The sequence below is a fragment of the Thunnus maccoyii genome, chromosome 21 (genome assembly GCF_910596095.1).
Source record: "Thunnus maccoyii chromosome 21, fThuMac1.1, whole genome shotgun sequence".
NCBI classification, from domain to species: domain Eukaryota; kingdom Metazoa; phylum Chordata; class Actinopteri; order Scombriformes; family Scombridae; genus Thunnus; species Thunnus maccoyii.
In genome coordinates, this window is record NC_056553.1 from 10,424,621 (window position 1) to 10,450,322 (window position 25,702).

At 40.1% G+C, this 25,702-nt stretch overlaps 1 protein-coding gene across 1 annotated transcript in view; it reads right to left on the reverse strand.

Moving 5' to 3' along the window:
- malrd1 (MAM and LDL receptor class A domain containing 1) overlaps positions 1–25,702 on the reverse strand; it is a 62,320-nt gene that overhangs the window by 15,596 nt on the left and 21,022 nt on the right. The window contains exons 14-22 of the mRNA XM_042399986.1: positions 23,724–23,880; positions 23,513–23,623; positions 22,168–22,381; positions 21,828–22,075; positions 20,235–20,523; positions 14,213–14,458; positions 11,948–12,105; positions 4,343–4,523; positions 31–159 (exon numbers count right to left, since the gene is read on the reverse strand). Of these exons, the coding sequence (XP_042255920.1) occupies positions 31–159; positions 4,343–4,523; positions 11,948–12,105; positions 14,213–14,458; positions 20,235–20,523; positions 21,828–22,075; positions 22,168–22,381; positions 23,513–23,623; positions 23,724–23,880 (1,733 nt within the window). The remainder of the gene's footprint in view (positions 1–30; positions 160–4,342; positions 4,524–11,947; positions 12,106–14,212; positions 14,459–20,234; positions 20,524–21,827; positions 22,076–22,167; positions 22,382–23,512; positions 23,624–23,723; positions 23,881–25,702) is intronic.

Genomic DNA, 25,702 nt, shown 5'->3' on the forward strand with positions numbered 1-25,702 from the left:
AAAGCTATTCTATTTCCCATGTCTACTCACCGCAGTCTATCTCATCTGATTCATCAGCACAGTCGGCCTTGTTGTCGCACACCAGGTGGGATTCAATGCAGTGGCCGCTGCGACAAACAAAGTCTGTGACTGAAGGACAGCTGACTGGCTCCACAGCATCTAAAACACACAGAGGAACAAACATAGGAGCCAATCTGAGGGGGAAACAATTCTCATTCATGTTCATAGTCTTCATCAGGTAATCTTTCTTTAAGAAGCCATTAGACAGGAACCTATCTCCCCTTTTTCATTCAGATGGATCAAACCTAGCATTAGACAATAAAAACGCAACGATGAACAACTGCGTTTTATTAAAAAACAGCCTTCCTGTGCTCTGCACCAAAGGACGCGAGCAGCGAGAGAAGACTGTAAACAAAAGCAGACAAGGGCCTGTCAGAGGAATCAAAGCCTCCTTCCTCCTGCTCCGCCTTGTTTGAAACAGAAACAGAGAGGAAGGAAAGAGGATCAGGTGGATCAGAGACAGCACACAGCTTGTATGTGCGTGTGTGCTTGTATGTACGTGAAGCGACTGTTAAAACTTCAAAGGCAAAGACAATAAATGACGACCGAAATGAGCGAAGAGCTGAACTGCATTCCAGCAGTCCAGGAGGTCAGTGGGGTAACTGCCATCAATGAATAAACTGAAAATGCATTTAAAGTTGATGGAAGTTGTGCGTAAGTGTCATTTGGTTTTGGACAGACAGTTTGTCTGCTTGTCAGTCCTTGCATGCAGTCTGTGTTGATGTAAGTTTCCACTTCTGTCTGTAGGTCAGATTTTATGGCTGCCTATGTAAGTGTGTTTATATTTGTGTGCTAGAGAGGGCCTTGGCAGAGACAGGAGACATCCCACATGGTGTCCATCCTTGTGCCAGGTCCTGTTTAATGTGGAACATCTGTCTCGGACGTAAACATCAAACAGCGTCTGTCAGCGACCGTCACCGCTGCGAAAAAATCGAACCCTCTCCCTCTCTGAGACACACAAGCTCTCTCTTTTCTTTCTCTGTTCGTATCCCGAGCGGAGCGGCGGCAGAATCAATTTCATAGCCCAAACTATCAGTTGAAAAGATCATAAAATAATTTCACAGTGAAATTACAGTACAGCTCACTTGTGAAGATTATTGGAAGTATACTTTGATAAAACAAGAATGGAAGGGAGCGAGAGAAAAGTTTATAATGTGGTCTGAAATCTTTCTAAAGTGTGATGTATTTTCTAGGCCACTGCTATGATTCCTTATTCAGGTGGTTGAAGAAACCTGGGATTTAGAAGGGCGTACATCAATTGTTATTATACTTTTGACATTTTATTCTTGGATTTACAAAGACAGAATTAATTCACGGGTTCACTGATCTTCAACAACAAAGAAAAAAGGATATTCTCAAGAGATTTTAGCAAAAGTTAGATATGGGCTGGTATGAAAAGCTGGGCGACAATAAACGAGTTATGGTTTCTTTTTAAATCTATCAAAAGTTTAGTCAAATTGAAACTACTTTTAAATGGAGGAAGCAAAAAGAGAGATTTTTACTGCCACTCTGCACAGAGCGACCATAATATATGTGCAGAGACTCTGTGATTACTTTGCCAGGTGGTGAGATTTCTGGCTTTGAAAAACTTTCCACTCCAGTCTACCAATTATTTGGAACAATGACATTTCAAGACATATTTTCTGCTCACCTACATGCATTTTTAACACCTAAACCATATATGACATTGCTGACAGGTTTTTCATTAACAAAAGAATAATGAATGAAATGAAAAACGAATAAGCCTTGCTTAGCTGACAAATCAGAAAACAAAGCAGTAGGCTATTACTACAGTATTTGGCATTATGACATAGTACCATTTAATACCACCTTGTTAACTTGTTACTATTGTGAATGATTGTGGGATCCTTCTGGTTGCCAACAGATATCAATCAAAAGCTCAGATTTTGCAATAGCACTGTTTTTGTCAAGTTAAATGAGAAGATTGAAAACACTGTCAAGTCTGTTTGTTAACTAGAGCCAGGAGACGGTTAGCTTAGCTAAGCATAAAGACTGGAAACAGGGGGAAACAGTAAGCCTGACTCACTCCGGAGCTCAAAAAATCTGCCACCCACCTCCCTAATGAAAACATTGTATTTCATTTGTTTAATCTGTACACAAACAGAAATGTGAAAATGACAAGTTGTGGTTTTATGGGGAGCTTATCTCAGCATAAAGACTGGAAACAGCCCAGCTCTGTCATAATATTCCAAGAAATGCCTCCCAGCACCTCTAAAACCCATTAATTAACACGTTATATCTGGTTTGTTTAATCTGTACAAAACTGACACGTAAAAACTAGTCTTGACAACAAGCCTCCAGGGAGTCAACATCCCATAAGACCACAACATGTTGCTTTTAGATTTCTGTTTATGTACAGATAAAACAAATGAGATATAACATGTTAAATGAGCCAGGCTAGCTGTTTCCCTCTGCTTCCAGTATTCATGCTAAGCTAAGCTAATCAGCTGCCAGTTCTAGCTCCATAACACACAAGCATATTACAGGCATATTACACATGATGTAATGAATTGATTCTTGTGCCTGTGTATTGTTTTAATTGTGATAGCAGTTCCTTCCCTTTTTTCACCAAGGAATTAGGTAATGCTGTCTTCAGACCTCAAAATCCTGGAATAAAAATCAGTGACATTGCCTCGTACTCTGTGCCCCTACTAAGACACGTTATATAATCTGAATTTAACAGAGCCCCCAAAGTCTGGAAAAAAATCCCTTTTGGAGCCCTACAACCCCAAATGTCTGTCACTGACTGACTGAGTGTGATAGAGTTACACCACTGGTCAGCCGAAGTCAGCCAAAGTATCCCAGAATGCATTTTGCACCAAATGGCGAAGTAATTTGTAATTTCACTATAGGACTCTATTCATATTAACGAATATTAAGTTTTAATATTTAGATTCCCAGTATATGGTCAGTTTATCCAAATAACGCCTATTTAGAAACTTGCTCTGATGTTGTCAGAGATGTGAGGAGCCACTGGCCGGGTGCCAACCGATTATCTCAGCAGCCCGACTCCTGAGTTGATCGGCCGGTCAACGTCCTTCGTCATACCAGGGTAGAGTCAGACTGGCCATCAGGAGAATGGGAGAAATCCGGGTGGGCTGGTTTCTGTGTGGACTTCTTGAGCAACCCATTATACAAAAACAAGAGCCTCTTATGTCTGTTCCTTCCTTGATGTCATCAAACATGAAACCTCTTGTGTAGAGAGGCTTTTTAGCTTTATTTGGAAAAAATAAGCAATAAGCATGTCTCTAACAGAGGGAGGGCTTAACGTTTTGGACTTCTCCTCATTCAACCATGTTATCCAAATTAACAAGATCAAAGATTTCTAAAAGATCCAGATGGCATGTGGAGTATTATTCCAAACTTTCTGTTTAAAAAAGTAGGTGGTCTTAATTTGTTATTAATGTGCCCTTTAGCTGTCAGTACACTTCAGACTCTCCAACTTTCACAGGCAAGCTCTAATGTGTTGGTCTCCTCTATATAAGCACAACTATTCTCCTCACAAATGATTTTTATAGAATAATCTCAATGTCACCTACAGAAACAAATAATCATTTTTGATCATTGGTTTAACAATAACACAACCGTGAAGGGCTTCTGTATTCATATGAAGATTTTATAGAGAAATATAGTGTTCCTGTCTCCCAAAGTGAGCATACTACTGTAATTAATGAACTGTCAGCTGGCATTATATGTTTATCATGTTGTTTATCATGTATATACCATATATAGAAGATAGATTAATACTCTTTTTAATAATTATATAGTGGAAACACTAGAACATCTGTTTATTCAGTGTGTGTATGTGACAATGTTTTGGGCTGATTTTCAGTTGGATCTTAAAATATACTGTATTTTGTTAAGGAAATTTTACATAAAGAACATGATATGTTATTAGTATTCAACAATCCTAATTTCCTCAGCAATGAACAATCTGTCATTAATTTGCTCATTATTTTAGCCAAATTTACATTCATAACATGAAGATCTTGAAGTTACTATCTTATATTACATTTAAACAAACAGATCTCTTACATTTCATACACAGTCCAGCCATATACTAGGTTTTGACCCAGAGTAATCTCATCTTTCAGAAATCTGGGGTGATTCTGGAGTTGTAATTTACAAAGAGAGAATGTGGGCCTACAGTTCAGGTTCAATTTAACTTTTTGTCTTGTTTTTGTATTTATTTTTTGGTTTGTTTTACGTTATAGGCAGTCAGCACTTCTTCCGAAATGTGTGTACTGTTCATATCACCTACTTGGGTCACAGTCTATGAACTCCAGGTCATCCAAGGCGGCTCCTCCGCTGACGTCCCTCGAGCGGATCCCTTCAAATATCACCATGAAGTTCCTCAGCTTCCTCAGGGGGATCTCAGCTCGATTCCACTTATTTCCCTGATGCCCCGTTTTATTCCACACCTCCCGCAAGTCGCTCTCCGTCTGTGGAGAAGAGCAGCATTGAAAAAGGACGATCATGGGGTTGCATTTCACATTCTGCTCTAGTTACACCTCTTGGAGTTACTGTCAATTCTTATATCATTTCAAACTGGATTCAAAGCTGCAGCATTATTGTCAGAAGCATATAAACTTGAAGTATCACAGAGTCATGTCACATTTTAAGAGTGAAGAACTTAGAAGTTAAATTGAGCTGAAATTAACTCTTAGACAGACTGCTGAGCTGCCATCTAAGAGGAGTCATTAAAGTCTCATTAGCATAACATCATAGCAGTAAGTTCCCCTGCCTTGAAACCTGCTATTCAGACTAAAACTGAGCTCTCCCTGAGTCATGGTAATGGCTTTCTCTCATACCACATATGGAACGTATTAAAAGACAGACCGATGTGTATTCCTCTGTAAGTCCTCTCTGTCTTTTCCCATGGCACAAGCCAGGCACTAAATCATGACTAATGCAGCTTTGAAGCAACAAATGTGACTTTGAAAGGGGTTTTGTGGATGTATGTCTGACGAGCCAACATCTCGCTGGCGGTTTTTAATGTCATGTCAAGAGCATGAATGAGATGTTTACAAAAGTCATATCACATCATATTAAAGATACACTGTTTTGTCTGAAGAATATGAGGCACTAGTGCAGATTATTGGTGAAGGCAGCAGAAAACACACGTCATGTCCTTTATTGACATAACCAACAATAGTAGAGCATATGCAGCCGCAGATTAAACCAAGTAACACTGAATTTCAGAAAAAAGGAGATCACAGGCTTGGCAGCACAAAACTGAAAGACAATTCAGACAAAAGAGAAAAGGAAAGAAAGAAAGAAAAATCTATATATACGTGGTTACGCTTGAAATAAGCTAATTCAGCCGCTCTCTCTAAAGTGTTATTATGAAAGTTCCCAGTACTGCATGTTGCACAGCGGTTAGGTCAGTTTGAGACTGTCTCATTCACTGTCTGGGACAGAGTGCCTCCCATTGAAAAGTTTATGCTCTTTATTGGTGTAAGTCCAGTAAGTCCTCATCTTTGAAGTATTTTCTCTTGTAAAATCATGTTCTAGTAAAACATACTGTAAATCTGACCTTTGTGCGGCTTGTTGTTTGTTTTTGAGTGGGGAATGGCCTCATTGTTGCCCCTTATGGCCACTCAGGAATAAGCAAAACAACTGGGGTTTTCCATCCCCAGCCTCAGGGGGGCAGTAATGAGCCCAATACGGCATGGCGGGCCAGAATCTCGCCACAACCAAACTTACTTCAACAAGCCAAACAAAGGTGAGATTTATGTTTTATCGGTGTCATGTGTTTTCAAACAGTATGTTTCAGTTTTACAAGAGAAAAGGCTTCAAGGATGAAGACAAAGTTTGGTTTACCAAATGCACATCTGGTTAACGTCTCCACCTTTGAAAAAAGCAATCTACGCTTTTCTATGAGAAGCATCCAGGGTTGTCTCCCACACATTAGACAAGACAGTCCTTTACGGTCTTGTCTTTAAATTTTGTGTTACCACTCGTTGAAAACACTTCCCATAAGAAAATAACTTTTTCACCGTTTTGCGGCTTGTCCATGTTTTTTTTTTTGTTTGTTTTGTCTTTGTTTTTTTAAATGAGGAATGGGCTCATAATTAGTAGTTGCAATGGTGGTTTTCCGCCCCGGGCCTCAGGGGGCAGTAATGAGCCAATTACGGCTTGGAATGAAGTGAAGAAGACACCACACTGGAGAACTTAGTCAGACAAGCCAAACAAAGTTGGGATTTGTGCTTTATCAGAAGTATTCTTGCATTTTTTGGTTTGGCAAATACACATCTGGTTAACTTCTCCACCTACGATACAGAGCACCGCACAGTTGCTTCCCTACGCTTCTCTATAAGAAGCATCCGGGATTGTCTCCCACGTTGACAAGACAGTCCTTAACTGTGTTGTATTTACAAAAACATTAAAAATAAACTGAAGAATAAGCATGGAATGTAAAGCAAGCCTGGTGTTTTGCGTTGTTCTTTAAAAAACCTGAAATTTTCAGCAAGCAGAGAGGAGTTTATATAGATTAAAGCAGCCTTATAGCAACTTGCGTCTAAATGACACCCATTTCGTGCAAACACACACATATGCACACTGTAGGTGCATCTCAGTTCCCTTAAATTGCATCCACATTTCCCTCACTGACGTCTTTTCTTTGCGTCTAAGTCCCTCCAACCGAGGATGTGTGGAGAGACGCAAGGAAACCACGCAGGCAGAGAGGAAACGAGGAAATATGTTTTTAGAGAAATGAGACGTCCTGTCCTCTGAAGTTTAATGTGAAGCGACGTCTGTTTCTGATGACAGCTGCAGATGATCACAGCTGGATCAGCTGTCAGTCGGCTTTAACAGCTGTAGACTTTTGATGGAGTTTGTGTCTGCACATATGTTCACTGTGCTGACACTAATAAAGGTGCACAGATATCATTGCCAGAGCAGCTGTTTTCTTCCTGTAGCCTGTTAATTGTTTGACAAACACCTGCATATGAATATAAACCTGCATTCTGTATTTATACTGTGTACTGTGTCCTGCTCAGAGGCACACAAACCATTTCTACGGGCAGAATGCGTTTAGAATATTTAGAATTATTTGTGTTTGTATTTATTGATATTCTGTTTGTTAATTCGTTATTTAATAACTGAATATGATTAGGGTTTCATAAAGCTAAGTGCTTCAGGGAAAATGGAAATGATGTAACCCCTACCAAACCATCCAACAGGAATTTTCAGCCTCAAAAATATAAATGTGTTTAAAATGTGTTTCTTGCTGACAGATAGACTCTCCTAGACTCTAATTTGATCCATAATAACAGTTAATGGGGGAAATAACAGATCATAAAAAGAAAAAACCTTCTAATAAATGAAGAAAGTTGTTTATGGTTCTTTGTTGATTTGACCGACAATTAACACTGATTTTTAACTGCGGCTCTGGTGTATCCTCGCTCATGGCTCCTTAGAGCAAGAATTAGAGCTTTGAGACGGCCTTCAAGTTGACAGACTGGAACGATTTCTGGTTCAAGCGAAGATTGAGGAGCGAGGAAAGATTGACGCACCTTGTCTATCCTCGTCCTCACTTGCAGTGATTTGGGTGAATGTTAAAAATCCACTTCAGCTTCAGATCAATATGGAGAAGCACTGCCTAGTTAAACCAGAGAGTGTATAATAGACGAAAGTAAAGATTTCACTACCCATCATGCTGAACTTCATGAGTCTAATATTAAGACTGGTGTCACCGCAATAATTCATAATAGCTTCCTCGTCCTCTGGTCTTATTAAAGGTGACAGAATGACTGCGGGTCTATAACACCACATCATTAATTCAGTTTTAGGGTGGTGTCAAGGTGAAAATCAATCTCAGCAGTGTGAAACTTTTTGGACATTGTAGATGAACAGCTAAACATCGCACATAGTGTGAGGTCTGACAAAATAAGACATGAAAACTTGCTGTATTTGAAGTTGCAAGATGAGGCCAGAGGGCTGACTGCAGTGAAAGAGACCTGGTCTAATGTACTCAAAAACCAGAGGACAAGCAATGTCACATTCTACTCTGCAATTTGAAAGCCTATTAAAATGCACCCTTGGGTGAGGCATGCACAGACTGTCTCCTCTGCTTTACGCCAGTGGAGCCTTGGCTTGAAATAATCTTGTTACTGTGAGAGTAGAGCATAGATTAATAGGCAGCATTACAGCAAGACTTATCCAGCTTTATGTCATGGAGTAAAGGCTCAATCCACAAAACCAGCCTTAGAGCGACTGACGAGTGTATGATACCGACGTACGTAGCTCACACTTGACGCCTCAGCGGCGTATACGTCGAGGCATTTATTCGATCAATTTGAAGGTTCGTTTCCTGAGCTCGCTGTCAAGGCGACGCAACGACAAATTCAGTTTGCTCAATGTGAAGAGTGGATGTACATTTGCATAATTTCATTTTATTATCCCCAGGTGACAGTCAAGAGTCCAAAAGAGAACAAAGAAAGTTGTAATTACAAGAAAACACTTGATTTTATTTAAAGTTTGAAATCCCCAATGTCTTAACCATACACTGAATGTTCAACTAAGCTGAAATCCAATTTGTATCCATGGCTTTTTCATTTTATGGAACTGCTGGCAGCTGTTGACTCACCTTCATTTCAGAGTGCATCCACTTTTCTCAACTCAATCTCTGCTTAGTTAAATAGTGTTACAACACTGAGGGGATATTAGCATTTTGTTTTCATGATAGAACCACTCGACTACTTAAAATCAAGAACATGTTCAAATGATTAGTCCTGCCACGCTTTATTATACTTTGGCCTCTCTTGGGGTGACTGGCAGATGTTTAGCTCACCATAATGGCAGGCTATTTTTCAGACCAGTATGTAACTATATAAATGAGCAAATGGCAGGCTATGTAGCTTAAAGTAATTCCTCTCAGTCATCATTACACTGGGCTGATTTGTCAGTAAATGGGACAAACAAACAGCCTGCTTTCACAAAATGTTATGAATGTCTTAAAAGGAGAGTAACATGTTCCCCTCCTCTCTGGTGACAATAACTTTTGAGGTCGTTGCAGCCAGTATAACACATACAGTCATTAACAACTAGTTTACAGTATAAGGTACAGTTCCCCTGTGGCACCAAAACCTCCAGGATACCCCATCTGTCTTTGTACCAGTCACCCGTGATCGTGTTTTATTTAAATTTAATTATCGCAAGCAGCATGAGGTTCACTAATTATTTCCTATGCTATGCACAGTGTCCCACAGAGCTTTGTCTAGGCTTATGTTGATCTGTTGTGCCAGGATTTTTTTTTTATTCAGATTGATCTCCAGCAGAACTAAATAACTACATAATAGACTAAATACAGTTTTCAAAATAATAGACATAAATCTCATGCAGTGCTGCATATAATGTGTGCTGTCACATTACATGTGGCGGTCTGGGATTTGGAAAAATGATTACTAAACCACCTTGCTTGTTCACGCCGAGACCCTGCCTTTAGTCAAGTCCCAGCCTACATTTCCAGCCCACTCTGCTGCCGAGGACAGTGTGATTAACAACAAACTCTTAGGGGCAGTTCATGCTTTGCAGCCCTGCAGATATAAATAGACAGTTGCCTGTTGATCCCCTTGTGAACTTCACAGAGGGAAACACTTGCCAGGTAAATATAATCCCCTCACTCCTCCTCTGTGTCTCTGCCCACTGAAGTCTCCACAGTCATTACCACAACTCCCTTTGTTCTTCAATCAACCTTTAAATCTGGCTCACGCTGTATTTACACTATGATGCTCACAAGTGTGTGTGAATGTGTGTGTTTCTTGTCATGCCTGTGCAAATGTGTGTGTTTGTATTTATGTGAGTCGAGGCAACATCTTGTCTATAAAAATGCTATAATGTTGTAAATTATAGCACAAGGCAATAATGTGTAAGTGCTAATATCTTTAAACCTTCTAAGTCATACACTTAAAATCATTTATGTGTCATTGGAAATGATAAAGCTGAGCTGAGATATTGGTTCTCTCTCTCTCACACACACACACACGCAGACAGATAACACCCACACACTTGAATCAGTGTCTAAAATAATATACATGTATGATGACCTCTGAACTCATCACCCTCTGTCTGTCTGTGTCTCTGTGTGAATGATTCAACCACTTCATTTTCATGTCGAGAGCTGACCTTCTTTAAAAGGCCAAATTTTACATTTTCCGTCCGCATGTGAACAAGGAGGACATGTAAAATAGTCCGCTCTCATATGTTACCACCTGCCTCTCAGAGAGTCACATAATCAATCAAATAGCCAAGTGGGGTTGGCTGGAGAGCTGGGCAAACCCCTTCATTTGAATTTCTGAGAGCAGCATTTTCCTGTCTGCACCAGGCCATTAGGTACAATCAATAGCACAGTAAGGTATTTGTGTAGTAATTAAATTGAAAACAGCATCAATAAATACAACATCTACATGCGGAGCGGTATAAGAGAGACACAACAATGATTTACATTAAGTTACTGTACAGTCAGGACCTTTAAAATTAAGGCTGATAATATTCAAACACATAGCATTTCCTCCATTGGTTCCAAAAGACATACATCTTTAGAATTGGGTCTGAAGTATACTGTATAAAATTCAATTTTTTAAAAAGGCTAAATAATATCCTAAAACAGCTGGGAACTGTAGTTGTAGCCAATGTTACTCACACAGGAATAAGTAGATTTGTTTGGGACTATTTTCAACTACAGATTAGAGGAGAATTTACAACAGGAGGACGGTGCATGTGGGACTGACTCAGACTGCGGTGCTCGTGTTCATGATAATGAAGAAACATGTCACACAGTGTAACGGCACATTTTTTGGAAGGCAGTGACACAGAGGAATAAGCTACAATCAGGCTTTGGAAACACAGATAATATGTGGGATCAATTTATTGTCGGTTTTGGTCTTTTCATGGGTTCAGTTTAAAGTACTGTTGGAGCTTTTATCGACTGAGTCAGATTTTTTCTCTCAAAAGAATCCGGCAGCTGCAGCATGAGAAAGCATCAGTGTCATTCTTTGCAAGAGTAATAATATGTAAATTTTGCAAGGTGGGATACTACCTCTTGTTGTTTGAAGAAAAAAAAAAGCTTTGTAAAATTGCCAGGATAACTTGCTGACCTGTTTTGTAAATTGCATAAACAGTTTCTGCAGCGCTCACAAGGACGCACTAACAATCACGCACGTGCTGCGCATGCTTTATGTGAATATGTGAGAAAAATCAAGGCAGACACGCTTTCACACCCCAAAACCGAATCTACTCATACACAAACGTCTGCACCTTGACCTTGAGTCGTAGCTGACAAAGTTAAATGAAGTTGAGAGTACGCAGACCGCAGGAAGGAGGCAGAGTAAATCTCAGCAGAATTTCAATGGCAGAAAGCTGCAAGCAGAAATCTTAATCCCTGAAAGTCGACCATGCATACACAAACTACATGGCTGACAGCGTAACAAGCAAGAAGCCATGAGAACTGGCAGAGCTGCCGCCGCACACTAGTATGTGCCCAGATGGTGAGGTGGGTCAGCTCTGAGCCAAGCGCTGACCATGACCCCCATCACTCACCTCCACCCCCCCCCACAGATACTCTACAGACCAAACACACTGATTGAGATTGACAGCGACATATCTTGCTTCTCTTTTTTCCAATTTACTCAGACTGCAGCACTAATATGACACGATTACTGTCTACATTAACGTGATTTAATATACTCAGGCTTTATTTCTGACTGAGTGTAACCATGGTAACTATCTTTAACGGACAGCAGTAGGTCTCTTAGGCTCTTTTTTATAAATTATCATGGACTGGCATCAGTTGAATTTATTGTTTCTCATCACGATTGTGTGCAAACAGAGTTAACCCGTATCTGAATCAGAACAGATGGTTTACCTGAATCAGCAGACGGATGGTTCCTGTGGCCTTGTGGGAAATATAGTACCAGAAGGAGAGCTTGCAGATGGCGCTTGACTCTTTCCACACAGAGCTCCTGATATGAGCTTTATCGCCTTTCAGTCCCACCGGTGTAGCTTCCAGATAGACAAAATGACCTAAAGAGAGGAGGAAAAGGAGATGTGATAGAGGAGAAGGGCAGTGACGAGGGAGACGAGATGGAGAGGAATTGATTGAGAAGACCCTCTTTATTGTCATTATCCTCTGCATTTAGGCCCATCCTATAAACTAGAAGCAGTGGGCGAATCCTGTTGCCAGTGCCAGTGGTCAGGGGCACTGACATACATATCTTTGATGGCAGAAACCCACGCAAACATGTGGAGAACATGCAAACTCCATACAGAGAAAACCTGAGATATCCAGGGTTTGAATGCAGGACTTTCTTGCTGTGAAGCAACATTGCTGACCACTGAGTCACCGTGCCGCCATGACTATCTCTGTACGAGCAGCTCTTGCAGCCAGTGATAAATTACAGGAAGGTCATGAACGGTGTGGTGGAGGAGTGAGGGCTAGAGGTCACAGAGTAATCTCTGACATATCGACTAACGTCTCACAGCCTTTTGACCGTAAGTTTTTCAGCCAAGTCAAGCTCATGAAGAAAACAGAAGACCTGGGAGGATGACTGAATACTAAACATTTCAGAGAGCTTTTTTCATAGAGTATATTGCTTTTTATTATTTATTGCCCTGAGATTTATGTATGTAGATGCCATATACAGCTTGGAATGAGGAATAAAAAATTCTGAAATGTGTTGAATTTAATATAACATTATTGCTATATGCAATCTTTCTTTGAAGGTAATGTTAAAGGTACCCTGTGGAGTTTCTGACCCCTGTTTTATGATTATTTTATGACTGGGTAAAATACTTTAAAAATCGGCTTTGCTAATATTTTATGAGGAAGGAAATGCATTCAACACTTTTGTCAAGGATACGCTCAATGCATTTTGGTGAGTAACATTTGATGTAAACATTACTTTAATTTGTTTGCAAGAAAACTCCACAAGGTGCCTTCAAGTGACTTTCCTGACACCAACATTAAGCTGTCTCAGGTAAAAACATCTTTTTTTACTAAAGTAATGTATCAGTAAGATGGTGAAAGTCAAACGTGTTAAGCAGTTCTACATTACCTACTCAAATGTAATCATTTACAACTGCCTCATGGCTGTAAGGTAACATAAATTAACTGTAAAGTAACTGTCATGCCACTGAATTATTGCTAACAATGCCTGCAGAATTGCATAGTGTTTTTGAGTTGGACTCGTTTTGTGAATGTAAATACTGTGTGTGAAAATATGAATGTCAAAAAACAGAATTACGAAGCTTGTCTAATATATAAACAATCAATAAAATGATCTACGAAGTCTTATATTACAATAAAAGTACATCATAGCAGCCAAATTACAATGTAATAAGAAAATAGAACGTACTTATATATATATAATAATTACAAACGGTTGGTTCATCTTAAATGTTATATTGTAGTAACATTACTGTAACTGTCCATAAAAGATTGTTTTAGTATGAAAACCCTGATTTTTGATTCAACCAAGTATCCTATTTTATACATAAATGTATGAATGTGACATTTGTGGGAAGTCAAACCACTGGAAAATTGGTTGAAAACTCCCTTCTTAATATACAGCTACTCTGTTCCAATATGGCGACTGAGCTGACGCACCAATGTGGTATGTATGTGTATATATATTTGTGGTTTTTGCCCTCTGTGCTGATCAGTATAAACCAAACAAGCTCAGATTTTTGTCTGAGTGTGCATATGTGTTTATGTGTTTTATTCACGTGTAACTCTTTTTACCATACACGCTGTATAAGGGAATTATAGTCCAGAGAGCCCTGCATCAATCACCTGAAAGCTCACCTGCTGCACATTCACACACCAGCGAGTAACTCATTGATTTTGTCACTAAAGTGGCTGGGACAGTGCATGAATTAAACATCGTGGAGAGCTACAGCAGCACTTTGGGTCTAACAGGTTGGAATTTTACCATCAGGGCAGTTTTATTCATTCTGATACAAAACCCACCTAAGAGTGTAGGTGCCCTTGTTCAATGATGATAGAATAGTAATTCAGAGAGGAGACTAGAACAGTTACTTTTTTTTATGAGCAAGTAGAAGTTTAAAAAATAGTCGAGGATTTCAGTGCGTATGAACTCATATGCACCACAGAAAATAATCAAAAACATACCATTTTCATCCATCAAAGTGTGATCGTACGGAGGCCGAATGCTTTGGATGGATCCAGTACCCAGGGTCCAATCAAAATTATCGGCCAGGGAGCTTTTCCAGCCACAGCGACCATTCTCAAAGGAGCAGGAAGTCCCACAATGCTTTTCATCGGTGCCATCGCCACAGTCATCTGTGAAGTCACAGCTCTGCCCCAGAGAGAAACACTGGCCATTTTCACACGGCAGGAAGCCTGAAGGACAGGACCCTGGAGATAAGACATGCACATAAAATATCATTCACACGACCCAATGTCAGCTATGTGTTCTGATATGACAGTAATAGGTTCCCCATGAAGGACAAGGTAGGTTGACGTTGTCACTGGGTCTGTAGACAAACATGCTGACATGTGTTAACAATGTTTTATTCTACAGATAAGAGACCCAGGGGTCAGAGGTTATGACTATGAGGAAGGAAACAGGACTCAAATGACATCATTAAAGGCACAATTCAACATTTTGGGACATACTCTTATTCACTACCACAACAGCTACTGCCAGCAGCCAGTTAGCTTAGCTTAGCATAAAGACTGGAAGCAGCTAGCCTGGCTCTGTCCGAAGGTAACAAAATCTGCCTTCCAGCACCTCTAAAGCTAACAAATTAACATGTTATATCTTGTTTGTTTCGTCCATACAAAAACCTAAGTTTAAAAACAAGGCTTTAGGAAGTCACTGCTTCCGTCAAAGAAATAGTCAAGCGCATAGCCCCTTTAAAGCTGCACCTTGCGGTTTTTGTACAGATAAGATTTAAAATAAAATGTGCTGGGAGGCAGATTTTAATCTCTTTTGACAGAGGCAAGTTAGGTGTTTCACCCTATTTCCTGTATTTCTGCTAAGCTAAGCTAAACTAAGCTAACTGACTGCTAGCTGTGGATTCATATTTATCTTACAGATGTAGGGTTGGATATATCGGTTTTCTCATTTAACTCTTGCCAAGAAAGCAAATAAGTGTATTTCCCTAAATATCTAACCATTCCTTTTAAGATTTGGATAGTGCAATAAAAAATATGTATACTGTTAAGACTGTTTTGTTTGTTTTCTTTCAGTAAAATATCTTCTGTGTGCTTCACTGGATTTAACAACACCACAAGAATTTAGTATCAACTTCCGAGCATAAGTCAACTCGAGAGTGGGGAGACCATCTGCATACAGCATCAGAGTCTCTTTAAGAGGCTTTGGAAGACAAAGGAGCATGGGGCTATAAGCCTGAATCAGTGTATCATTGGGCGGTGGTGCTGTGGGGGGCTGGAATCTGCTTCTTTTGGCGCCAGGCATTCCAGCGGGGTCAGTGCTTGGCTTTGGAGAGTGTTAGAGAGGGAGATGAGGCGTGATGAAGAGGGGTGGTCGCTGTAATTAAAGGAGAGAAAGGGGTATAAGTCCTTCCTAATCCTTTGTTCCTCTTCAGATGCACGGGACCAGAAGCAATGTGCCGCAACAAAGCCACGTAGGAAGCCAGGAAGCCACGGCCTCCAACTGTGAAGCTGGGCTGCCTCGCTGCCTGGTGGGGAGCACACTGAAGCTGTAGGTGGATTCATTTCAAAGAAATGATGCTCTTACTGATAACTGGCAAAATATCTCTATTTTTAGCCCTCATTAATTCCAGTACATATCTTGATCAGGTTACATGGAAAACTTCAGGGCTGTGTACAATGTGACCTTCACACCACACTGTACTCACATACTGTATGCCGGTCAGTCACCCTGGGTGGCACACTGCCACCTGCTGCAAGCATTTGAAAAACTCACACAGTTTTACCCTCAAGAGCCACAGACTGGCTTAATTTTGACAGATAAAATGAAACCTCTTCTCTCTTTGACATGTTATCTTTACATTTCTGTTTCATTTACAAGTTTGATCCAGTTTTGCCCTCATCTTCTTCTAATAATTTCTCAATAATATATGAAACTGAAGCTTTGTTGTTTTCTCGCTGTCCTTCTCGCTCTACCTTCCTTTGTCCTGGCAGATGAAAGACAGATAGACAGTGATGGCACAGTGCTCTTACAGTATATCTGATAAGTCTGCCTCATAAAGAATCCAGCCTGGGATCGGATGCTTTCATAGCAGATTAAAATTATATTATGATATCAGAGGCCAGTGATAAGAAGAGGACATACAGCAAACCAAACTGCACTGTGCTTAAACCATATAGAGGAGTAGGGGCTCTGAATGTGTTCAACCCATCATAACAATTAATTGTTAAAGCCGAGATAAAATGCTCAGACAAACGTATAAAACGTGTGTGTCCTGAGCTTGTGCGCAGTGTGTATTGGGTCTCGCCCTATCATGTAATGGGATGGGATTATAGAATGAACCAGTGGAGGAAAATGTCCCCAGGGGCTTCAGTATATAATTACAGTACTCGCTGTCGTTGGCCTCATCAGTATTACTGTACATCCTCCACAGCCTGCAGCTGCTAAAGAGGCAGAGAGAGCAGGTTTTCCTCCTGGCTCTCTGAACGGTGGGATGAACTTTACTTCGCTGTCAGGGCAGCCGTGTTAGTCCCTCTCTTCACCTTCAAGAAACAGTTCAAATCACTTCATTTTCCAGACTCACCTTCTATTTCCATCCTGCTTTATTTGCTCTGCTTATACTTGTTCTGAAAATGATCCTGTCATGTTTTGAAAAAAGGAAAAGCACATCCTCTGCTTTTTCTCCTTACCTATGTTTTTTTTCTGTCTGGTATTTTCCAACACAACACAACTCAACTAGACACTATGACAGCTGCTGCCAGCTGCTCTGCTTAAGTTAATCACTTGTTTGTATATAAGATTATTCATGCTACTGCAGTTTTTGAGTCAGTCTGGGTAGAAGTGTAGCTTACTTGGGTTCATTTAGCTAAACCGGGTAGGTATCATAATCAAGTAATCTGACTCAGTGCGATTCACGGAGCCGGGGAGAGAAGCAGTCAATCACAGCTGTCAATCAACACTCACACAGCAGACATCCAAGCTACTATAAGTCTTTAAATCTTAAGACCATAGTGAGTCGATAAACATTATTGACTTAATATTTCAGGAGAGAAGTTGACGCTTTTTGAAAGGGAGTCTAGTGGGGCCAGCATCTAGCAGCTGTCAGTGGTGTTACACTTTAAGGTAGTCCCACATTGGCTTTAGCCTCAAGTAGTCGCCAAATGGTGTAGGCAAGCTAAATTCATAAAACATAAAATCCATAAAAAGTAAGTTAGAAGCACATATTTAATCATTAGATAACATCTGCATTTAATGTAATGGTTTAATTCACCAAAATTACAAAAGAAACCATATTTTCTCACTTTCCTTTTGTGGTATTTTGCCATGCATCAGTTTTTGAGATTGGAGGTGAATTTTTTTTTTTTTTTTTGCCAAGCTCACAGCATGTTTAAAAAAACATTCAACAGCAACATCTCTTTCCAAACACAGTGTTCCCGTTACTCTGAATAATCCACAGAACACGCTGTCAGCAGTTTTCACACGGACTATTTCTTTAGGAGGAAGCAGTTTGAGTGAAAACTGTTCACAGTCAGGTCTGTCGATAATCTGGAGTAAACAAGGCTTCATTTCTGACACGTTGTTGTTGATTTTTTAAAATTATCTTCTACAGCACCACAAACAAAATCCCATTCATCTCCACTTTGCTGGCATAAATCTCATTTACTGATATCTGGAAACTGGAACAAATAAAACCAAAACTATCAGTATGGCTACATACAACAAGAAGATTTATTTATTTGTAATTTGGGTAAACTGACTCTTTAAGAATAGGCAGTTTGCTTCAGCAGGTATTGATGCCGTCATGCTGCTCAAGACAAATAAATTTTCAGCATCAGTGAAGGCAGCAGGCAGAGCAGGAGAGTCACATATTAAACGGTCGATGAGATGCTAAATAGTAATTAAAAGCAGTAACACAAAGGCATCATTAGCACACAAACCTATTTTAGATCTCAGCGAGACTGCGCTACCTCAGAGCTCTCTAGTGACTGATTAACGCTCCTGCGCTGTGGGAGTCTAACTCTTCACTGTAGGCACCAATACAGACAAATGCAGAGGGACATTCAGACAGTGGAGAGAGAGAAAGCTGTAAGGAAAACCATACACATCACACTGCTGCTGCTGCTGCTGCTGCTGCTGCACAGAAGCTTCTCCGGCTCAGCTCAATATGAAATGACGAGGAGACTCTTGCAAGTGCCACACGGCTTGTTTCACCACTTTCCAAGCACATCCAATCTACAAACTCCTCTCCTCTCCACAGCATCCAAGAGAAAGGCAATACATTTAATAGGCCAATTATAGCCGCAGTGACATTGGCAATAAATCAGCTCTTGTTTTCTCTCGCCTCTTAAAGAGTTCCCTCATAAAGAATGTAAGAGGAACTTCTAATAGCTGAATAGTTCCCAAGTCTGAGATACAGACAATGATGTGGCTCACTTCACAATAGAACACTTTGGGACAGTTACCTCAGTAAGTCAAGCAAATGTTTAAGACACTATTTTCGCTATAGTAGCTTCTGAGACAGAGAATTTTTCAACATTTCTGCCTTATGTCATGAGGAAATAGCATTTTTATTGTGCAATTCTGTCGAATCTCAACATAATTCTGGTTAAAACAAGATGCTAAAGAGGTGCAGTTTTTAAGTAAGCATGTTTGTCTCTAATTGTGTTTTGTATTTTTATCTTGTAATGTCTGTATATTCATCGTTTTATATTTAATTCTCTGTTTTGTTATCAATGGCAGCTGGAAAGGAAGCAAAGTAAGAATTTCATTGGACAATGCAACTGACTGTTCTCTGTGCATATGACAATAAAGATTTGATTTGTTTAATCATAAAATATAATGAAGGAACTCTATCTTTTCCTGAAACCTTAATTTCATATGTTTTTATATTTAATAAGGGCATGTCTTTGGTAGGCGATTTAGGATTGTCAAGGGTTTAAACACCCAAACATGCAACACTATATCATGTTACCCAGAGACATTTTGGTCATACCCGCAAGATAAATTGAGTTTTATTTTCCTTTTTATTATGAATATTGCATTGGTTTCTGAAACTGCCAGTTTTTGCCTTGAAACTGAAGACAAGATTGTAATATCCCAGCAGCCAATAATTCTCTTGACTGCCTATATGAGCTCACAGTTACAGTGAAAGTCATCTGTATCTTTGTAATGTAATATTGTTCTTAAATCTGGAAGATATTTTAATTTTAGTACTTGCAGCTCTACAGCCAAGATCTGCTCATACTGACAGCCTTTTCTGTACTCTCATATAAGAAAAATACAGTTGTACAGTTACAATAAAAGTAGGAAAAATAGTGCAGTCCAAAGCACTCTTCCTGTCCCAGTAGAATTAAAAATCTGTTATTTGCTGGCTCGCTCTATTAGGAAAAATACTAAAAACCTATATGTTCCAGCTACAGGCTGGCCTTCATCAGGACATCCAGTCTTTGGCAGAAACATTATGTTTTTTCATTATTAGTGCAGTTTGAACAAGCCAAGTTTTTGAATTCTTGTTTGGCAAGGAAAGTGTCTTGTTGAAGCTTGGTCTTTGTATCGCAGGATTGAACTGCTACTCTGAAATTTTGAACTTGAGTTTATGTTGCAATGAAGCTGTCAGAGGTCACTGTTGTTATCACTACAGTGCAGGGACACTCATTGGGCTGTACTATACAGGCCTATATATAAAAAAACAGTTTCTCAGCTAACATAAGCTCTCTGCAAAGACAAGGAAACACTTGTCCCCAAAAAACTTAGATTAAAACTTAGACATCCCACTCTGCCCTCTTTGGACGAATGGGGGAAACAACTGGTACTGTAGCAATCACAAAAACTAAACAGAAAAAGCAGGATTATAGTGAATTCAATTTAGATATAACAAGACTGATGTAGGCTAAGCCCAAAGAGATAAGGCGGTCTGTGACACGAGAAGCAGGATGCAGCTGCATCATGAGAAAACAGCAAACACCCACAACATGTTAGCTCAGCAAAAATGAAACGAGGGAAACGAGTGTGTACCTGTAGGAGGCGGAGGGGTGTTTTCCTCTTCTCCAGCTGAGGAGGCGAGCAGACACTCTGGAGAAAAGGTGATGTCATCCAGGCAGATGTCACCCTTTGAACTTCGGCCCACCTTGCCCTCAAACATGACCTGGAAGTCTTTGGTGTAGTTCAGCGGGATCTCCCTCATCTGCCAGTAGTTGCCCTGGTCTCCTGTCAGGTTCAGCAGCAGATGAAGATGCCCTTCACTCTTCCTGAACACACTGAGGGTCCCGATGCCGTCGCCAGACATGTGAAAGTAGAAACGCATCTAGACAAAGGACAGAAAATGAAAAATATGTCAAAATACGTTACTGGCTGGCAGAGTGTGCAGATGGTACAAAATATTCCCACATTGATATTCAGTTTCCTCTCAGTTACATTGCAACAGTGTGGAAATCTTACATAATAGCTGATTTTGTAGCTACAAGTCTTGCAGTCGAAGAAAAATATATTTTGTAATTTGGGTGTTTTAAATAAAGGTTTTTTATTTGCATAACTGTTTCTAAATAATGTATTATTCATACATTATTCATACATATACATTATTATGTATATGTATGAAGTATGAAGTCTTCTTTGGCTGCTTTCTTTTGCATTTGCGCACACACGCGTGCGCACACACACACACACACACACACACACACATACAGCCAGAATAATGACTGTACAAGCACATACACTAAATTTCTAATTGCCAGTTTTGTTTAAACACATTTCCAAATGTAGCTGCAAGCAATTCAGTCTTATCTGTTGAAATTTGGTCAAAATAGTGTTCAATTCAGCTCTTCATGCCAATTTCCTTAAGGAAGCGTTTATCTCTACTAAGAAGGACAGACATTTTATGCCTGTTTGTGTTCAGTTTTGTAATCTAAAATTAAATTGGTATTAATCTATAACACAGTTTCCACTCCCTCATGGTCCCCTTAAGGTCATTAGAACACAGAATACGACTTTTACTGTAAAATAAATGTATCCAGTATGTTTATCTGGGTAAAAATAAGTCATGGTAACACAATACATCTTTGCTTTTTTGTCCCCTTCAAAAAAAGAGATAAACTGCAGGAAGCTTTCAAATTATATTCACCAATATAATTTGTCCGGGAAGCCAGAGGAGTGCTAATGTTTTACTACAGTTTTTAGTGTGTCTGTTTTATTCCATCTGTCCCGCATCTATTTTTGAAATGCATTGCATTCCCATTTTTACTGCAACACATTTTTATTAGATTGTATTTGTTTATGTGTATGCAGAACCCCATGAAAAAGTTACCTTATATATACTTAAGGGGACAAAAATAAAATAAATTCTCAATATAACGACCCGTTTCTTCAAGGACTTAAATTCAAGTAATGTTATCACGTTTACTTGTTTATATGTGCGAAGTATTAAGTAAAAGTAACATTTAATCTCCAGTGTAGCCTTGGAAATCGAGGCGTGCTTAACCTGTGAACCCCCACTGACTTACACAAAACCATACAGTATTGATCAAATGACTGCTCCCGAATCTATAATTCATAACCTGCATGTAACTACCACCTGACCAGCTGTCTTCTGCACTTTGACCTTGACCTGACCTTGCACTGTGAGCTCCTGCGGCTCAGCAAGGGTCCTGAAATGCGGGCGGTGTCTCCGACTGCCTGAGGGAAAGAGCTCTCCAGGTAGAGATAATGCCCGGAGGGGTCTCTCAAGGTGTGGTCACTCGATGGCCCGGTGCCAACTGTTGGAGTGCTGCCGGCTTTGATCAACCAATCAAAGTCATCCTGTCGGCACTGAAGCCAGGAACAGAGGTCAAACTCGAAACTGCAGCGTCCGCTAAAGCCCTCTGAAAGAGAGCAATAAAAAAGAAATCAATCCAGGTTCTCAAAATTAATCTTCCGCCAGGTGTCATCAGTTAGACATTAGAGGAGGCCTCACTGCAGATGTAGGGGTCTTCGTCAGAGTTGTCCCCACAGTGGTTAATGAAGTCACACAGGTTGTCCTGGGTGATGCAGTGGCCATTGGCGCAGGCGTACTGCTCAGGAGTACACGGCTGGTCTGAAGGCAGCGGAGGGGAGCAGTCCAGGAAGCTGACATCATCTATCACCAGATCGCCCATGTAGCTGATCCCTCGCTTAGCTCTGAATACCACCTGACAAACAACAAGATCAGCTTTTAGTCCGGACTGTCACATACATATAATCCCACTTTGTAAATGTGACACCAGCATCAGACAAAGCATTGAAACAAAGGCCAATAGCTACTGTCCTAATGAGTCATGCTACAGTGCATTTCGGGGCAGACAGTTGGTGAAGAGTTCAGTCAGAGGAAGAAAAAGGGCACTTGGAATCTCTCCGAGGCTAAAAAAAGAGGCTCTTAGTAGCTCTGTGTGAAAAGGCCCTTCAGCTGCTGATTGTACCATCAGTGTGCATCTGATTCCATCTGGTCTGACAAAGGTTAACGTGCATCAGTGAAAATGTGCAAAGGCCATCGTGTTTGGTCAAAGTGATGACAGTTCCCCCGCAATCAAGCCACCGAGGACTCTGTTTGTGTGTGGTCATACTGACCTGGAGTAACCTCAGCAGGTGGGCACCATTAAGAGACTGCAACTCTGATTACTGTCACAATCACAACTTAAGACTCATTAGACTCACTTAGACTCAATCAATTCATCATTGATCATCAAGTCTGCGTGTCTAATTTAGCCTGCCTTCACTGATATCAGGCCGTTTACACTGATGTGCACAGACATACGAGAGGCCGTCCTTTAGATCAAACTGAATGTCTGAATGATTGTAAAAATGATAATAGAACAGACATCATGTCAAGCGGCTTCTTCACTGAAATGTATATTATCATACATAAATCCCAAAATGTAAAGAGTGTTCATAAATCTCACTTTACTTTTAGTCATTTTTCAAGCATTTTATGTGATATTGACACATTCCTGCTGATGCCTCTGTCAATGATAGCAGCAATTATGTTCTCTGATAATTACGTGGGTCATCATACAACTTTTCTTGATAAGCTGCTTCTTGATACATCCATTATGAATCAAGTTATTTTGGCATTTTAACATTTTAGACACTAGAAAATGTATCATATAAGTTGAAGCTCATATAAACGATGAATTACAACCAAAGAGACATCGGTAAAAATCTTTGTGACAGACATTTAATGCAATATTACTGATTAAACACATTTTACATGAACCATTTAATTGCTTTTAATCTGCTTTAAGCACACCTGGAAGTAATTTTCAGTAACAAAATCATTTACAGACCTGGAAGTTATTTGATAACCCTATAAAAACTTCTCCTCGTCTCCATTTGTTGCCTTGGTTACCATTCTGAGACCAAACCTTATGAGTGACGTTTCCGTACTTCAGCAACACCTGCAAATAACGTACAAACAATAGATGTGAGGATGTTGTTGAAACTCTTTTGCAGTGAGTGCTAAATTATTCTCCTGCTGAATATGCACGCTCTTCTCACCTGCAGCGATCCCACAGTGAATCCGCTCATGTAGTACCAGAAGACCAGGGTGCACTGTGGCCCAGTGGAGGAGATGACAGGTGTCTGGAGGTCAGTGGTATGACCGTAGCCACCGTTTGAACTGTCCGCACACATATACCAACCTTCCCGGTTGCCTCTATAACAGGAAAGACAGTAAGTACAGAGCAATGTCATAATTGTGTAATTATTTTGATTTTCTTGTGTATAAGTGATCTGCTTTTAAAGGCCACTCATGTTCTGAGGTTGAACCATGTTAGCAGGCATGTTTTAATAAAACATGAACAGACAGAGACACTCATTGCTTTCATGTGTGCCATCTTTTTCTACTTTGAGGTAGAGTTTAGCATCCTGACCTGAACTCAGCAGGTTGTTTTATTGCATAAAGCTTTAGACTTGGGTCGGGCTGGAGTTAGAGTATTTTCAAATGTAATTTAATAAGAAAATGATCATTCTCTCTCTCTTTGACTCTCTGCCAATCATCTGTGTCAGTGCATTGAAAGTAGATTGCCCACTGGGAAGCAGAAACAGAGACAGAGTGGTCAGTAATGCATGTAATGAATCAAATACTTGCAAAAGGGGAGCCTCTTAAAATCCCGAAAGGTTTGAGGGGAAAGCCATTGCATTGTGGAAACATTATGATTGTTGTGACTACAGATAAAAACCTCCACAACTCTTAAAAAGCATCATGATTACCTGCACAGTTCTGTTCTGGATTATAACTGTTTGGACTGTTGTCAAGATCAGCTGGGACAGATGTTTTGGGTTTAACAGCCATGTTCATCTGACTGATATTCAGAAAAGCCGATGTTGATCTACTAACTAGTGCGGAAGACAATTTATTATTTTGAGATGCTGCAGTGTTACATACTGGTAGTTTACTGCAGTTTGTGTATTGCTACTAAACCTATACGGCTAATCAGCTGGTAGAAGTTATAACGCTGTATGTTTTGTGCTGGTGGGGCGCCAAACAAAAATATAGCCTCGGGTCTCAGGTCGGGTTTCTGCAGGACCAGGCGGGTCTGAAAGTCACAGGTGCAGGCCGGGTTTGGGTCTCAGTTTTAGGCCTGAGCAAGCAGAACTCTACTTTAAGGGACTGATGTATATATTTTTGAAGAAGAGCACCCTTTTTCCTGGAATGCATACGTGTTTTCTGTTTCGTGAATTTTATATCTTTGAATGAAGCCTGCTCTATCTTGTATTATGAAATTCACTAAACTTTTAATTAAATTCACCTATTTTGTTCCAGACGCTGTCCTCGGCATATTGTCCTTGCACTGACTTCTTGTAAGTCTGAAGAAAAATGTTAACTTTTCACAACTTTTTGTTTCATAGCTCTTGCCACCTCTTCTTTCAGTTATGGCAAGATTTTACTTACCGTTACTGATAACATCTCTGTTCAGCCAGCTATAAACTGTCAATCACAAAGCTGCCCACCAACAACAGTGCCTATGAGACGTTTAAGATGAGTAGTGGTATAATTGCCTTCACTGGCCTAATCTGTATAACGCTCTCGTTTATATCTGCTCCAACCTCTTCACTTTATTAAATTATCATAAGACGTGTGACTCCGCTTGGGTTAAATAAGACACAGCTCCCTCTTTCCATTTTACTCATGCCTTATCAACTGAGCGGCAGTCAAGGCTGCTGCAGGAGTGAAGAGCTGCAGACAGACGGAGAGGTTATGAAAGAAGATAGTGTCTGCAATTCTGGCTGAGGGAAGAAATTACTGAAAAGTAGTGGTCAAAGTGCACCGCCATTTTCTGCTCTCACCGTCCACTCAATAAAACAGAGATAAGGACAATCGGGTCACTGTCTATCCACATACTCACTCAGCCTCACAGTCCATTTTTTTCACCTAATGTCTTTGCTTTTAGTGAGTAAGTAAAAAATGGTAATGCATAAAAAGGGAGCAATTTTCCCCGAAGTTTGCAAGGCAAGACACTAATTACATGAATTTC